Source organism: Pleurodeles waltl, chromosome 7 (assembly GCF_031143425.1).
Source record: "Pleurodeles waltl isolate 20211129_DDA chromosome 7, aPleWal1.hap1.20221129, whole genome shotgun sequence".
Classification (NCBI taxonomy): domain Eukaryota; kingdom Metazoa; phylum Chordata; class Amphibia; order Caudata; family Salamandridae; genus Pleurodeles; species Pleurodeles waltl.
This window is the reverse complement of record NC_090446.1, coordinates 1,197,070,202-1,197,088,355: the sequence shown is the minus strand read 5'-3', so window position 1 is coordinate 1,197,088,355 and position 18,154 is coordinate 1,197,070,202. Positions and strand designations below refer to the sequence as shown.

Below are 18,154 nucleotides of genomic sequence, written 5' to 3'. Positions count from 1 at the left end.
AATCTCATGTTTTCCATTGTTATGTCATGATCTACAGTGTGGAAATACCTGATAACCAAAAATAAACTTCAAATGTAAAGTATAAAATTCAACCCTCAAATGCCCCCACTCTATCATCCACAAGAAGAATTTATCATCTGTCAAAATACCCATAATAAGTTAAAATGGGAGATGTGCATCACTGAGCCATTAAAGTATGTTACACACAGTCAAGAACGCAAAAGATCATCTCCCGGTCATGTGCTGTAGGGTCGCATCTGACGGGCAATTGTCCACCCCACAGTGGTGGATAGCCATTATTTAGCTCATGAACTGCCCCACCAGGATGAGGCGTGCGGAGGCGTTCTGGATGCGTTGCTAACACTCTTGCACCATTGTGCCATGCTGCTCCATCAACAAGATAGTGCCATAAGGCACTCTTTCAAAATTTGTTTGATTTCCAAAAACCAAATCCCAAAGCTCCCTCCTACTGCTGGCATAGATGCTTGCACATGGACGCACATAGCACTTACCTCGATATAGTTGCCATGCTCATGCCCGCCTGCCTGCTTGCCTCTCTGTTTATTCTGTTGGTTCTCAATCAGCGGGACAAACAGATAACAAACTGCAGACTGCTGGAGACTCCGAGAGTGTGTCCAACTGTGTGGAATAAGTGGACGACTGATCCTCTACCTCTGAGGCTGTCCTAAGGGTTGTTCGAGGCTCCTTGACTTGTGGACCTGGAGAGTGCTGTGCCATTGCCAGCTATTGCTTCCATGGCGTTTAGCCCCAGGAATTTCAGGTGTGTACCGGCATTTACCAGTGCTGTAGCGCAACAGAACCTTGTCTGTTTCTTGACTGTTCTCTGCAGGACATCAGCTATTCTAAACAGTCTATGCACAACTGTATTTGACCCCCTTCCCCTGAGCAAGGGGAGAGGGTAGGCATGCAGCAGTGAGGTTGAACTGTAGCACAAGATCGCTGCAATAAAGGAGTTGACATTTTGACATTGACTGATCCAACAGGCTTATCTTCCTCAACATCACTTGAAGTTATATTGCTTATGCAAAAGACTATACATGGGGTTTTAGAAGCAATAGCTGTGAACAATAAGGGAATAAATCATAAACTTTGCTTCCAAATTTCACAGCAAAAGACATGCAGGCATTAAATGAGAGTATGGCAGCTATAGTAAGGCCAGTTACGGTAGAATCTCCAGAAAAAGTTGAAGAAGATGCAGAGGTGCTAACCTCAATCAGACAGACCTGGTGTTTATATCTAGGAGACATGTGCTGGTGACAAGAATAGGGGATCCTATACTTTACCCAAGATGTACAATGTATGGAAGTAGAGTGCATAGAAATAAAGAGAATAGGAGGAAGGTAAGGCAAGGAAGAGAGAGATTGTTTAGAAATGGAGCCTCTCTAACATCAATTGCCTCTAAATATATGAAGAAGGTTGCATTTGTAAACATTAAGGTAAGGAAAGAGATGCTGAAAGTCGTTTCCTATTCAAAAGTGATACTAAGCATGATATTGGTTTCCGAGTTGAAATTACACACACAGGGAATCAGGACAGTGCAAAGGGAAGAAATCCATTTTGATAAAGGGAATGGGCTTTCATAACCATCATACTGGGTTAGATCATGTTTATTTTCACATACATTCTGTGAGCAGGCAGAGTGTTGCCCAATGAAGACGGTAGATCTCACAAATGTAGTATTGAACTTAGTATTCTGCACAGAATTAGTAAAATTCCAGTTCATAAAATCAGGCAGAGTAATAGATTATCTTGTCTTGAAAGCGAGTGTGTGGAAGACACTTCTTATTTCAGTATTAATGAATAGGGAAGGTGCTTGCCAGTTAGCCTAGGGATAATATCATGGAATATACGTGGTTTTAGGAGATTGATGGATAAGGATTGCTGGAATAAACTGTTTCAAGAAAATAGTAAATTTTGTTTGCAGGAGACTTGGCTATCTGGGAATATTACTCCTTTCAATGGCTTTTTGCATAATGTTTGAGAGGCTCGGCTTAAGGGTCTAGGGCACCCAACAGGGGCATACTAACTTTAGTATCCACAAAAATTGCCAAATTACAAGAGTAATAACAAAATGTTAATGGCTGCAAGCAACAATGATATATCCATTTGCTAATACTTTAAGTCATGATCAAATGTTGGTAATAAATGTATATGTTGACTGGGTTAGAAAGCAACATCACAAAACAAAATAAAACGATGGATGGAGTGTTGAAACTTTTAAAACAATCACCCCCAGTCACAGATCTGGGTTTAATCCATTATTACTTTGCTTGCCACCTCACCCCAGTTTGAACCCAGCCATATGCAAATCAGTCTTGACCCTGTTCCCCATGGGAACAGGCCAGCCCGAACTGCCAGACCAGGTCCTCCCTGGAGAGGAAACAAGCATCCTGGGTATCACCCTTCATCTGATACACTAGCCAGTATCCTTAGCTCTCAGAACTCCCAAACCCAATATGGTGCACAGAGATCTTAAATCTTGGGTTTTGCTATTTCCCGGTTAGCGGGAGAATGATGGATGCGAGTGTGGGTTGAACACTATAAACTCCAGTATGCATATTTTAATTATCTATATTTTGTTAATCTTAGGCAACGTTAACATGGCCTAGTTTAATTAAATACGGTTAATATTGAGGCTAGATGCCATAATATTATTGTGTGAAATGTGTTTTTTAGATGTCACCATTTCAATAGGCTGAATATTATCAGCTGTAAGTAAATGGAATAAGAAGGGGGAAGCAAAGGATCTTTCCAACAACTGGAACTTTTAAGTTTGTATTTCTTTTGTGTATTTTGGTGGCTATTGCAAATGTATTTCATGAATATTTATCATTGAGACACAGATACCTCATTTCCTATATTTGCTTTTTATGATTGTATCTTGTATTTTATATAATATTTTCTAGAATAAATATATTATATATAAAAAGTGGTTTTATCTATGGATACGTTAGTATTGAGAATTTCAGTTTTATGATGGTAGAATGTTATAAATGTATTAAATATCTATTTTAGTATACATATATTGTGTATAAAATGCTGGGATATGTTAGATTAATGCTTGGTTTAATGGACTAAGGTTCGCAAAAACGTAATATTTCAACTGAAAATAAATAACTGAGAGACCTTCTCCATGGGAGTTTTCTCTCATGGCATGGGGTCATTAAAATGTTTTTACTTTCACTTACCACCACATTTTGGATGATAGTGTGTGAAAGTCAAAACTACAGTTTTAGCAGCCCTCTCTAAATTTGTCAGGCAGACAAATGCCCAAACGTCCTACGACCCGAACTCTGTTGGGCCGGGGTAATATGTCAGTGGAAAAGATAGAATAGAATCTAACGCGGACATGGCCCAGGTCCAAATAAGGTGGGCAGAACGCTAGTTTGGTGGAGAGGGTACTCAATTACCTTTGTCATGGAGTAGTCTATGCCAAACTCTAAATCAGGCCCTAAATCCCTACATATTTGCAGTACAACAAGACACCAAGGCTGTCATGTTATTTCATACAAGGGGAAGAAGTTTTGGCATAATGATCAGGTCTGAGATACATTTAAGGTGTATGAGGTATGCTCATCCACACAGCAGTCTATAAGCTAACTTTGGCTTGGTTTTTAGGTATTCAATGATTTCTTTCAACCAAACACTCACTGCTGCAATTTCTAACTGTTATTGGTACTATGTAGATTTTGATGATGTGTGACTAGCTCACAGGTCTCTGGTTGTCACAACTGACGTGTGCATCACACGGAGATCTTAGATAGCCCCATGTCATAAATAAAAAGCTTTTTCAGTCTCAAGTTGTAATGTCATTCTGGAAAAACAAAACTTCAAGAGCCAGAACACAAGAAGCAAAACTAGAACAGGATGAGCAATCACCCTCCACATTGGGAAATTGGGATTGATCATACATGTCTTTGGTGAGCAAGTACACCCACAATTCAGAAACCGAATGCAATAATGAAAAGGGACCCTGTAGAAAATAATTTTATACATAAATCATTCTAACACAGGGTTTTGCACCATTAGCTATTCTGGGATGTAAATTATGAGACAGAGGATAGTAGTTACACAAAATGGTAAAGAACCATAATTCTACTTTTTGACTGATGGTTCGAGATAGTACTGTTGCTTCTATTAAAATGTTTATTCTGATTAATCAAAACTTTTGATGCCGACCAATTGGACTCTGAGACACCAACCTGTAAGGTAACTCGTTGTTTTCCATTAACAGCAATCTACTCTGTCGCAAAATGTTTATCTGGGACAAATAAATTTTAACTTCAAATAAACAGTTCGTGATGCCCTTCACTGTGCGGCTAACACTTTACCTGAGTCCATGACGATGTCCATGGGTGCAGTGTAGTTCCGAAGATACTGCCCTGGAGTGAGTAGATCTTTGCACTGTAAGAGGTGGGATATGGTGGCCTGGGGAATTATCAACTCGGGCACTTTTTCGATGATGGAGTCTGCAAGGTGTTTCGAGGCCTGAAAGCCAAAGGGCACAGGAAGGTCAGATTCATAAAGACATAAACATTTGCATCAGATACAAAGTCAACGGGTATTTCTATGTTGCCACGACCTTCACTTACAAAAGACAGGCTATAAGTACACTACTTGATTTAAACTCTCCTTGTGGTACAAGCATTTAATCATGAGCTAGATACTTAAGCAGCTATGATTCCTACCTCACGGTTTTCATTGATCAAGGCTTTTAATTAAGCCCCACATGGAAGCGATCAAAGAATTTCAGATCTAGATTATTCCTGTGCATCAAACTGGACTCTATGCTCTTTATCACAAAGTGAGCACCCGAAGTTTTAATTTATGACAGATCCCTCCCACAGTTTTGGGGGTGACAGGAGTCTGAAGTAGATGAAGATCTGGAGCAGCAGTATTTTAACATATTTGAGAGTGGTAAATGATTGTTACTGAAAATTTTAAAAAAATGTGCTGATTTTGGCTGCATATTTAGCGACCATCGTTGGCATCTCAAGTATTTACAAAGTGCAACTGAACACAAGGAATAATGTGACACAAAGCAAAACATAACAAAACCAGACACAACACAAAAACATAACACAACACAAAAAAATAATGCAACACAAAAACACAAGAAGGAAAAACATAACACACCACCACAACAACAACAAAATACATATGCACAAATATTCTTGTCGCCCAGTGCCATGTTCACAAATCTCCTTTCATAACACAGTGGGAAAGGTGTTTGCACCAAACACTGCCTTAACCTTCCAACACATGCATACATTAGCACCAGTAAAACATGTTTTGCACCACTAAAAATGTTTTGCAATCACTGTCAGGCTCGAGATCCGACCCAGGGGCAACAGAAACTGCCATTTAATTTTCCCCCATGTTTTCAAGTTTCATGTTCTGTTTATAGGCAACAGATGCTTCGAGGGAGGAAGTATGGGGAGAGGGAGGCTACGGGGGGGGGGAATGTGTAGTTTTCATGGGATTGTTGTTCTGCTGTGTACCCTGTTTTTTCCTTTCAGGTATTCACATGTGTGCTCTCCACTGTGACTTCTCTGCTTCCTAGTTTATGCTCTGAGTTGCCATGTGTGGACTACCTCCCATCACTAACTGGTCCCCATTCGACACATATATCCCACCACCCCCTGGGATTATGAGGGTAATCTCTTGGAATGTAAACGGTTTCTCGCACCGTATAAAGAGATCTGTGGTGTTGCGCTACATCAATCGATACAGACCAGACATAGGGAGTTATTACAACTTTGGAGGAGGTGTTAATCCGTCCCAAAAGTGACGGATATACCACCAGCCGTATTACGAGTTCCATAGGATATAATGGACTCGTAATACGGCTGGTGGTATATCCGTCACTTTACCGTCACTTTTGGGACGGATTCACACCACCTCCAAAGTTGTAATAACCCCCATAGTCCTACTTCAGGAGACACACCTCCTAGGTTCTCAATGTCCCTTTCTAGGTCAATTTCTTCTTGCATGAAACCCTTGCACTAATGGTAACTAAAGTACACGAGGATTCTGAGGGAAGATATGTGGAGATCGAAGGACGCATGGCTGTCACACACTAACTTTATCTCCTGTTATGTCCCTCCACAGTTCCTGCAGCCGACCTTGTGTACTCTCCAGATCCTAATAGTGCCTCCTCCCTACCCCCAAGACTATCCTCAAAGGCAGGGACTTCACTGCTATTCCTGATCCCATGTGGGACACCCCTGACACCCCACGACCTGGTAGATGGATGTGCTCTACGTGCTTAGTCACCTGGGCAGATTCCATGGGTCATCGTGATGTATGGTGCTCATGGAACCTCTCACAAAGGTCTTACACACACCAGTCAGCGGTTCACAATACGGAATCAAGGAATTACCTCCTCTGGTTGCCGTCAGCAGATCTCCTGTCCCTATGATCTTTTTGGATGCTCTTGTGAGATATATCTGATTACGCCCCCCACTCTTTATTGAGTGGGATGCCCAACCAAATACCCAAAGCCCTATTTGGAGATTTAATGCGTGGCATCTGTTGGATTTGGAATGCACAGCCTTCATGGAGGAGGAGTTGTGGGCTTTCTTTCAGAACAATGTAGGCTCAGTACCCTCAGCCGCAACGTTATGAACATTGAGTATGCCTATGTTTGGTTGGCTGCTCAAGGCCTATGTGCAATAGAAGGAATTGGTGCAACAGGTGCAAGTGGCAGACCTAGAGGCCCAGATCTTTGCCCTGAAATGCCAGGTCAGAGGCTCTGTCACGGACAATGTCAGTTGCCTACTAGCAACAGCACAATTCAAATTCAGACAGGTCTCCCTGGAGGAGGCAAAGCAGTGCTAGTGGGTCTTGACCCAGACAAGGAATATGAACCAGTGATAAATCTAGCAACCTGTTATATTGGCTAGCAACCCGTAATATTCCCAGTAGAATCATGCCTGCCATTAGAGATTCTGCTGGTAACCTCCATGGGGACCAACCGGCAATTGCTCAAGTCTTTATGGCATTTTACCAAGATGTATATATGAGATGCAACCCCGACTTCCCCTGAAGCCGAAAGACCCCTCATATCTAGGACATACCCATACCCACGATCCCATCCTCTTTGGCTCATGAACTGGACCAACCTCTCGACGAGTGAAGAGGTAGATCAGGCTATCTCGGAACATCAATCGGGGCAGACCCCCGGCCCAGATGGCTTCCTTATTGCATATTAAAAGAGATACCGGACTCTTCTGATAACACACATACTGGCCTTTTATGCGGAGGCATCACAATAGAGATCATTCACCCCAGACCTCGACTGTGCCACTATCATTGTCATATCCAAAGTGGGTCTTCATACAGATTGGTGCTCTTTCTACCCCCTGATCTCCACTACTAAAGCTGATGTCAAGGTCTTCACTACAGTTCTAGCAATTAGACTGAATCAAACCCTGTCCTACCTTATTCATCCAGACCAATGTGGTTTTATGCTGGGTAGAAGTACCCACCACTGAATTAGCCGAGTGGAGTTGGCCCTCTCCCAAATACACCACCTGGGTCATAACCTAGCCCTTCTCTTTGTAGACGTTTGGAAGGCATTTGACATGGTTTCTTGATTTTATCTTGATACTGTGCTCCAGTGAGGGCTGGGCCCAAAGTTCCGGAGAATGGTACATCTAGCTTACAACCTTCCCATAGCAGGTCCTTGTCAATTGAGTTTTATTCCCCCCCCCATTTCCAATCCATAGAGGCATGCGCAAAGGATGTCCCCTATCCCCACTGCTATTCACCCGGCCCATCTGATATAGCATGCCTAGCTCTCAGAGAAATGGTGATGTCATCACAGATGTATAGGATCCAGAACATCTACCTTCATGAAACTTACCTATTCCTGCACTGCATACAACAGATGAGTTGATCCACACAACTTTTAACACGTGGCATGGGAACATTCAGTTCAATGCTCCTTTTGGGATGGGGTGGATCGCGAAATCTCTGTGGTGCTGAATCGCTCGATCGATCTGGGTTCCCGGACAGTGCTGCTGGGCCTCCTGGAGGAGCTGGTGGGGTCCTCGTGGCAAGAGGATTTTTATAGGGACAGTTTGTCTGGTGGCTAAAAAAGACATTGCTTGCTTGTGGAAACAACCTTCACCCCCTTGCTGCAGCTATGGAGAAAGAGAGTTGACTAGTGGGCGCACCAAGAGAAACCAGAATACAAGGCATGAGGATGTCCCAAAACACATGACAAAATATGGGGAAGTTGTGGGTATACCATGGTATCCCGCCATAAGAAATATGTTGTTTGAGATTACCGTTGTACATAATAATGTGACCCAGAGATGCTATGTAACTAATAATTGTATCACAGTGGGTGATACTTGTAGTATCAAATAAATAAAATCTGGTTATCAAAAAAAGCGCTTTGCAATCCAGGCCCTAGCTGTCATGCTCTCTGTTCAGGGCTCAGAAGTGGCCTTGGTGACATGTAGCGTTTTATGACACTCCAATTAGAAAAACTAAAAATACGATTACATTGATCACTACATTAAATAAGTTTGATGATTTTACCATTCAGTGGGTGTTCCTTCTCTGCATGGGCTACCTCTGCTCGGGCACAAGTGAGTGAAGCATTGAAATAGCCACTGGAACCAAACCAGTTGGTGCATCATTAAGAGCTGTAAATTTGTGCATCATTCCACAGGTTGTAGGATGCTGGACCAGCAGCAGTGCTGTGCAATATTTCAATAGGGAAGTCTTCCATGTACCTGGATCTTTAAATTGAAGAGGCGGACCCGTATATGGCCACTTTCCAACCAAACAAGCCGGTGCATTTATTTAACTGTAGGACATATGAAATTATAATTTCACACGCACATTTTGATGAGGTGACACATTACTGAACTTCGCAACTTCACAAAGTTGGTCTGTTTCACAACGTTTTCCCCCGGATGAAACATTCCCACCTAAAAATGTATTTTCCTTTTCTTTGAGAAAATTATTCTACTAGATGTCGGGTTTTCCAGGTGCTGTGTCCTTTAAAGCCTACTTTTGTGGGATTTTGATCCGGCAGAATTGTCTTCTTGAAACTTAACAGCCTTCGTGAACTTTACAAAGTATGTGAGGTTTTGATAAAAATGCCACGAATTTAGCAGAAAAAAATGTTTAACTTCCTTCGCCCCGAGTTAAACGCCTGCTCTTGATTTTTGGCACACATGAAGGCCATGGGCTTGACAGCCCAGAAGGGTAAAGTCTATTGTGCATCATTCAGAAATTTATAAATTAGGTAACATTGAATTGGATAATAGTAACACCTTTGACAGTGGGGTAAAACAGCAGAACTACTATAGCAATGACGTAATAAAACAGGATATTATTATATCATAATTTATAAATGTGATGAGTTTTCATATTTTTTCCGCTATTCTGCTTTCTCTGCGTATTTAGAATTCCTGATTAACCAGCAAAGTAAGATTTTTTTCAGTTTCGACAGGTATCACATTTCTGTAGATAATTCCATAGATTCTTAAATCATGAACTGTCTACTTTCCGAATGCTGTCAAGACTCTATAGTTCTGCACAGCATGTCCCGTTAAGATCATGAAAAAGTATTAGTAAATAGGAAAAAAACGGTCATATCTGTAGACAATCTTCCATTCATACTAGAGTTGGGAAACCTTAATATAACAATAAAAACTTGGTTTATAAAGTACTTCATACTGTACTTATGCCGTTTTTACGAGATGTAAATAACAGACGTTAATATTAATCTAATTTACAGCAGCCAATTTACTGACTTCGGAAGGTGAAGTCTGTGTTGCCAGGTTTCAACGTCACAATGTCCAGAACGCTGCTTTTATCAGTGGCCTAGGATTGTCTATAAGACGTTTGTCTTCACGAAACCTGTAGGATTATTTTGTGGATTTACATCCAGGCCATGTATGATTGATATATGAAAGTTTTAAAAGGACAGCACATCTTGTACCTCTTGCCATCAATAACATTCATATGTAAAAATACGAATTTCTTACCCTGGGGTACTTAAGCAGGTGCACACCGAGCTTTAGTAACTTTGTTAGGCACTCGCCGATGATGTCCTCCAGTGACTCTCCTTGATCTGCATATCCCAGGTGGGATCCAGGCACATTGAGCACCTTATAGTTCCAGTGGTGAAAAAGTCGGGTAGGGATGTTATGGGACATCACCAGGATCCTGGGCTCCAACAGCAAGGCACTGAAAGAGAGCATGATGGTGACATTGAGACCACAATGGCACCATTTGCATGCCAGACTGCAGAGTTAGAACAGAAGTTGAATGCCAACCTTTGGCCCAGCACGGCTGGATCCATGTCGAACTGTCATGATATGCACATATGGTGCCAATTACATACAATTATTTTAATTAGAGCTCATTTACGCATCAGTCCTTATTATGAAAGTCTGGCATATATCTAGGGCCGTATTACAAACAAGGTCCCTTTCTCTGTTTGAGCCACAGTTCATCTTCAAACAGGTGTGCCGTGCGCAAACAGGTAGAGTACACCCTATTATGTTGCAAGCGCTGCCCTCAGGCCAGCAGAAAACTCGTGCTGCCCTCGGGGCAGAGGATTCAAGTGAAATACGGAGCAGCCACTCAATTTTTCACTGTGCTGAGACAACCCGCCTGCCCTTCTAAGAGGGGAGAGAGATCCCCTTGCAGTAAGGCGCAGTGAATGATTGCACCTGCCTTCAAGGGGATGTCTAGGGAGTCCATAGGACCTCCTTCACCCCTTCACGAGGGGTGGCATCAGGGGGCGCATTGGCAGACTGTCAGTGTGGCTCCTGACAGCTTCTTTGCCTTTGTGCCTGCATCTACTGTATGATATTGCACAGGGACAGTGGTACAGAGATTCCTTCATTTGCATGGGGCCTCACCCCCATGCAAATGAGGGAACACCGCCTTAAGATAGCGCTGGCGCGACTAGTGCGCCAGCACTGTCTGTATTATAGAAGCGGCTGCGCAAGCATCTACGGCCCTTTCTATAATACTAAAGTGTCCCAGGGTGCACAAAGTGTGCACACATGCCTGTTGCGCCCTTGGGTAGTTTCTATAATACGGGCCCAGGTCTTCCAGGATCTATGCTAGACATACCTGCCATAGACCACATAAGTCAGGGGTCTATCATGCTCAACTCGTTCCTGGTTAAGAAACAGAGAACTATAGCCCATTGACGTTCAAGAAGGAAAGATCACCTCACAACAACGGCCAACCAGGTGCTAAGAAGGAGACAACTTATGCCTCAATTTAGAATTTTTAGGCAAAGTCTTAAAATTTGTGTAGGGAGTGCTACATATGATGCAGAACCTACCGGTGGGAATTACTCTACCATAGGGATAGTAGGTGGAGGAAATTACACAGGTGGATTCTGAATCTGATTTAACATTGACTCCGCAAATCAGAGGATTCATCTTAGTACCTAACTCTATATGAGGTTTATAGCTCCTATTCACTTCAAGGAAACCAGAAGAAATTCCTTAATTCAAAGACAACTGCAAGAATATGGACACATTTTAACACGTCATCTCAATAACAGGCCACTTATAGTGTCTTCTCAACATGGAACTTCACAATAATCTATGACTTTTTTCCATGCCCCGTCTTTACATAGCTCTACATACTGACTTCACATTCATTCTTGTCTCTTCCTTACCATTCATAACCTTTCTAGTCAGCATTCACCAGCTTGTGGCCTGTCTGCTGGGAAGGTAACTCTTCCTTCAAAAAGGTGTGGATTGGTAATTTAGCCTAACGATTACGTGCATATCTGTTGAATGGCAGAAGTGATTTCTCTTTTATCATATCAGAGTAAGACAGGGAACCTATCCCGCTGTGAGTCCACTTCTCTGCTCCGATTGATTGTTTACCTATATTTTCAGTCAAATTTGAAGTTTGGATATTTTTCTCAAGATGCTTGACCAGAAGAATTCTAAAAATCCTCTTATGTGAGTATTATTATATTCTGAACTATTATGTTGTACATATTGTGAAATATCAGTACAAACCTTTATGCAACAAAAGGAGAGAAATTTACCCCTAGAAGGTTTTGCAAATGATTTAGCTGCTGTAAAGGGTCCCTTTGGATTTGGCTCCAGAAGAAATAAACATTTGGATGAACAAGTAAAAGGCATGATGTTAGGACATACACACATTAATCCATGCAATCATTTATGCAAACATATTTAGAGACACAAGTAGGTGAATGAGATACGTGGAGAAATCTGCAAATTTCCTAATATCACTATGCATGACACACAATATGCGCAAAATGTCAGCCATCAGAAGCTTTTTGTGAGGTCCAAGCAAAAAGCACTTACATAGTCCAACAGTAACGCAGGTCAAACCTGCACAAGTTTTCAATTAATTTTACTGGAGGATTATGATTTATTCCTTGAGACACATTTGGTAATTCTAACTGGAAACGGTGCCTTTTTTTTAATAAACTCAAGCACGTTATATTGCCTAAAAGCCGAGCAGTCTTTTGAAAACCCTCATACGGTTATGAGGTTCTCGAGCATCAGTTATTGGGCTTCCGTACTTTTGCACACCAGCAAATGTAATGTATTGTTAATTTCTAATCAGATATGCTGACACTTCTGAGGGCAGTACATGGTATTCCACAGAGCTTTAACTAAGGAGAGTGCTAAAAGCTCGGGGTGCGTGTGTGCTAGGTTGCAGATGAGGATAGCACTGCAGTCAAGTTTCCCATGCCCCAGACTGAACCTCTGTCAGACAATGGCTGTATTCTGTGCTATTGTCTCTGGTAGTAACAGCAGGTGAGTTAAAACGCAATTGTGTTCACATTCATAAGTCAGGGAACTATTTGCATTTGGAATGCTGGTTCCTCTAGGGTACAGCAAAAGTGGGGGTATTGGAGTGAGTGGCACCTAAGGGGTTCCAAATATAAGCAGCATAATCAGTGCTTAATTTGTGCTTGTTGTTTCCGGTGCTGAGCACCAGCACTTATTTTTGAGGGCCGGCGCTTAGTCTTCTGCCTCAAGCATTTGCTGCGAGCAAAAGACACATTTGGGAAAGACGGAGGAAGAGAAAAACGAAAAAGCGTCACGATGAGAGAAAGCAGAAAGCTGCAAGAGTGAGCTGAAGGGGCAGGGAGTGGCTTTAGATGGATTGAAGAGGTCAGAGATGGCATTGGGATTACGCTACCTCAGTATTCCGTGTTCGCAGATTTACTTGCAGCAGCCGTGTGTTTAAGAGGAGGGCTTTGAGCACCGGCACCTTTTTATTTACAAATTAAGCACTGAGCATAATGTACACCTGCAAGTCTCCTGCCTGTAAGAACACAGAAGGAAATACCCAGACTTAGGACAACAGGGTGCAGCAACACAGACTTCATTCTCAGTAGGGTGGGAAAAATCATGTACAAAGCAGGACTGCGCTGCATACGAGGTGTGGTTCTCGTGGTCTTCAGGGACACTGTGTATGATACAGAAACCCACTTCTAGATCACCATCCTCCCCTTCCAACCCACCTCAGAAGGCAACTCAGATGCTCACAAAAAGAACGACCAATAGTCTGATGTCAACAATACAGGCATGCCAACAATGTTTTAGTAACACTACTGCATGTTACATTTCACAACTCATTGGATCATTGGCATACAAGATTCAAAATTAACATTACAGGAGTTTTAATTGGTAAACTGCTCAGAGGTTTGTGGGTAACCTGCTTGAAATTATGCAGCTGTATGGGCACTGACCCTGTAATATCAGTCAAAGGTAACAGAAAAGAAAGGTAAGTCCAAGTGGGAGATAGTTTACCCCTAAAGAATTCTTGGTCTTTCAAACATCTAGCAAAGGTCAACGTGAGATGCAGGACACACCTCAATTGCCGGAAAACATATGGGATGCTTGATCACTTAATATAGAGAAGAAATTCTAAGAAAATGGAAAGCCCAATTATTAGAAGTATCTTCTAACTTCTAGCGCTGTTCCCATCTGAAGGAACATAAAGGTTCGGTACATTAGGCATTGAATACAAAACAAAAGTGATAAATACCAGAGTGCTATCCATCAACTCACCTGTTGCCTTGCTTTTTCATGTCTTTCATAGTCTTCAGCACAGAGTAAAGGGCATCACTGGATGACTGGGAATAGAAACGATGAACTTGTTATCCCACTAACCTTTGTTCTTTGCAAATGATCTACACCAAGAAGAATTGGTGGTAGAAGCGATATTTCTGCACATGCGTAACCCCTTACCTCCAGAACGTGCACGGCGTAAGCGGGGTAAATCAGAAGAAGGCCAGTTACACTCTCTCCCTGGAAATAGCGCTGCAGGCTCATGAAATGGCGGTCCCAAAACTCTGCGGAAGAAGCAGTCGGTAACACTGTTAGCGAGTGGCATTAAAATTATATACTCACAACACATTGAGTCTGATACTTTTAAATAGCCTGAGATTAAACACCAGCATAGTTTGACTATAAATACATAAATCATATGTGTGTGTGTGTGTAGCAGTGCTAGTTAAAGATAGGTGAGACTTTCTGTTGGAAAGCCATTTCTAGTTTTCTTAATGACTTTGGCACTATTTGACGGTAAGCAGGAATCTGTCCACAAAAAAAAAAAAAAAAAAAATATCCACTTTGGTTCCATCATGGGAAGTATTTCTATCCATCAGGCGGGGTTCAAGAAAAAGGGGGGGACCCTAAAGTATGAATTCCGATGTCAAATCCCATTGGAAAGTTTGCTCTTCAATACTGAAAAAAGAGCTAACGGAATTACAGAAAATTTGGAATAAAAGAGCAACGTTTCTCACAAAGTGTGTTGTATGTTCCCTGGTGTAAATCTGTACACTAGTTTTTGAGAAATTAGCATTTAGAAGGGTGTTGAGACTGGTCATGTCGGGGTGAACAGTTGGAAATATCTGATACTGTGATACCACCACGAATCCAAAATTCAAAAATACTCAGTTCTGATTGGTAGCAAGAGCTTTATCTCCTGTCAGCCATTTCAGTACTGCAGATCATGAGGTGGATCTGCGATACAGAATCTAGTTGATTGCCTGGCAGCAACTTTGTTAAAAAATGTTGCAACGGTCATTAAAGAGATTGAGACTCAGGGGGTCATTATGATCCCCGGCGGTTCAGCCCGCCATGTCGGCGGCGGGTAAAAAGACCGCCAGCCACATGGCGGGCTGAACCGCCATATAATGTACACATGGAGGGCCGCCATAGGCAGCCCTTCTCCACCGCCGTGCTGCCTCTGACAGGCAGCCTGGCAGTGGAAGGAATCATCATCCGAACTGCAGTGCTGCTGCCCCTCGGATAATGATCCCTACAGCCACCAGCCTTTCCCTGGCGGGTTCGCCCGCCAGGGAAGGCTGGCAGAAGAGGTGCCCCGGGGCCCCACTGAAGGCCCCTGCACTGACCATGCACTTGGCATGGGCAGTGCAGGGGCCCCTTTGCAGTGCCCCATTGCGCAGGTCACTGCCCGATTTATGGGCAGTGATCTGCGCGACGGGTGCAGCTGCACCCGCTGCACAGAGGAATTGATGGCGGCTCCATGTGGAGCCGCCGGCAATGTTCCGGCCAGGCATTTTGCTGGGCCAGTGGGCAGAAACAATGTTTGCGCCCGCCGGCCCAGCAAAATGTTCATTTTGCGGCCAGCAGGGTCCCAGGGGGGCTGGCGGTCAGTTAAATGACCGCCAGCCTGAACACGGCGGTAAACAACGCCGTGTTCATAATGAGAGCCTTAGTCCTTGAGTCTTAAAAAACATAAGATGGTGAGGCTTATGAGGAGGAGAGGTGAGGACCAGCGGACCCCTGACCAATGTTGGGGTGCTACAAAGGAACACTCAACCTCACTGGTGTTTAGGAATATTAACAAATATATATATCAGACATAGATCTGCGTTACGACTGTGGGACCAGGCTTCCCCACCATGGCGTTGCGGTCCCATGACACCTTTGTTTTGGGGTACAAGGTCTGCAGAACCCGTCAATGTAGCAAAGTACCAACACCAGTGAATCATGGATTTTTGGATGTTATTTTAAGAAACTAATTGATTTTATTTCAGTAGTTTAAAAAGAAACACACTAATGATATGTTTTGTTAATGCATGCAAGGATTTTTTTTTAAACAAATGTCATAATGTTTTTACTTATAATTATCAAACAACACATTAAATACATCAAACAATAACTTTATACTATAGTTAATACGATCACTTTATATGATAGTTCAAAGCTAGACTATAACATACAAACAATGAGAAGGTAAGTTAGGACTAGCTTAACTACAATTCACCAACTCAATTGAAATAATAGATTCCCTTTAGCATTGTTTGGCTCCTACTGGCAAATGCTATCATAGATTCACAATCAATTTGCTGAAAATGTAGCTTTAATATGTGCATTAGGCCTCTTCAGTTACTAATTGAGTCCACTCTTGACAGGATGGAGAATTTCACAACACTGTAGGTCATAAACATTGTCAAAACTATTGGTAAAACTTTAGCACACACAGTATAATAGGCCCCTTGTCTCAGCAAGGAGTAATAGTAACCAAGGAAACCACAGACCCAGGAACTGGTGGTTGGTTTATACTTTACACCGCTCAAATGTTGTTAACACAAATAACATAGTAATAAAAGGAGCTCTTATTTGCCCTGAGAGACACAAAAGTGTACTCTGATCTCAGTGCTACTTAGAAACCAAGATATGTATTTTTCTCCTTTCATGTGGATATTCTGCAGCTCTATACTGCAAAAAGTATATAAGACTTCAAATAAAAGCTACTTGACAGTATCAAAACTACGCTTGTGCCGAATTAAAAAAAAAAAAACCCACCCTGAATAAAACCGAAAGAAAGATTGCATATGTCTACATTGAACACCAAGTTATTTTAGAATGGAGCATAAGACAGAGTACCAAAATGTTTTTAAAGTGCTTATGATTGTAACAAAAAATTTCAGGCATATTGTCGGGTGCACTTTGATGCATTTAGTAATGGATGCCACCATGAAATGTTGGAAGAACGTACAAATAGATCTATGTCTGTAATCTCAAAACTCTGCTCAGGAATTCCAGGGAGCTGTGTAGTGGTCCACAGCGATGCAATTGGGCAATGTCCATCAGTGCGACCCAGGTGCAGAAAGGTGGGTGCAAGCCCAATCACTGGGATATCTAACATACCTGGCACCTGTTATAAGAGTCAAAAACATCAGATTCCATAATTGATGATATCCTTCAAGGTTTGTGTTAGACTTTTCATCCTTGGCGTGGTCTCCCTTAACTTTTTGCCTCTGTTCCCCAGGTTATTGATGTGTGCTGGACTCTGATTTTGCTGTTTTTATTACTCTGGGCACTTTACCACTGCTAACCAGTGCTAAAGTGCAAGTGCTCCTGTTTAAAATGTGTATGTAATTGGTTCTCCATGATTGGCATATTTGTTTTACTGTTAAGTCCCTAGTAAAAGTGCACTAGAGGTGCCCAGGGCCTGTAAATCAAATGTTACTAGTGGGCCTGCAGCACTGGTTGTGCCACCCACACAAGTAACCCTGTAATCATGTCTCAGATCTGCCACTGCAGTGTCTGTGTGTGTATTTTTACACTGTAAATTCGACTTGGCAAGTGTACCCACTTGCCAGGCCTAAACCTTCCCTTTTCTTACATGTAAGGCACCCCTAAGGTAGGCCCTAGGTAGCCCCAAGGGCAAGGTGCAGTGTACGGATAAGGTAGGACATATAGTAATGTGGTTTATATGTCCTGACAGTGAAATACTGCCAATTTCGTTTTTCACTGTTGCAAGGCATGTCTCTCTCATAGGATAATATGGGGGCTACCTTTAAATATGATTAAAGTGTAGATTCCCTTAGAGAGTAGATAGACATGTGGAGTTTGGGGTCCCTGAACTCACAATTTAAAAATACATCTTTTAGTAAAGTTGATTTTAAGATTGTGCGTTAGAAAATGCCACTTTTAGAAAGTGAGCATTTTCTTGCTTAAACCATTCTGTGACTCTGCCTTGTTTGTGGATTCCCTGTCTGGGTCAGTTTGACAGTTGGGTTGTTTTTCACCTCACACTAGACAGTGACACAAAGGGAGCTGGGGTGTAGCCTGCATTTCCTAATTAGCCATCTCTGCTAGGAGGGAGGGGT

The 18,154-nt window shown here is 42.3% G+C and overlaps 1 protein-coding gene across 1 annotated transcript in view; it reads right to left on the bottom strand.

The window, feature by feature from the left end:
- LOC138246093 (testis-expressed protein 47-like) overlaps positions 1-18,154 on the bottom strand; it is a 117,509-nt gene that overhangs the window by 35,023 nt on the left and 64,332 nt on the right. Inside the window, exons 4-7 of the mRNA XM_069200326.1 lie at positions 14,256-14,359; positions 14,076-14,140; positions 10,032-10,233; positions 4,353-4,509 (exon numbers count right to left, since the gene is read on the bottom strand). Coding sequence (XP_069056427.1) covers positions 4,353-4,509; positions 10,032-10,233; positions 14,076-14,140; positions 14,256-14,359 — 528 coding nt within the window. The remainder of the gene's footprint in view (positions 1-4,352; positions 4,510-10,031; positions 10,234-14,075; positions 14,141-14,255; positions 14,360-18,154) is intronic.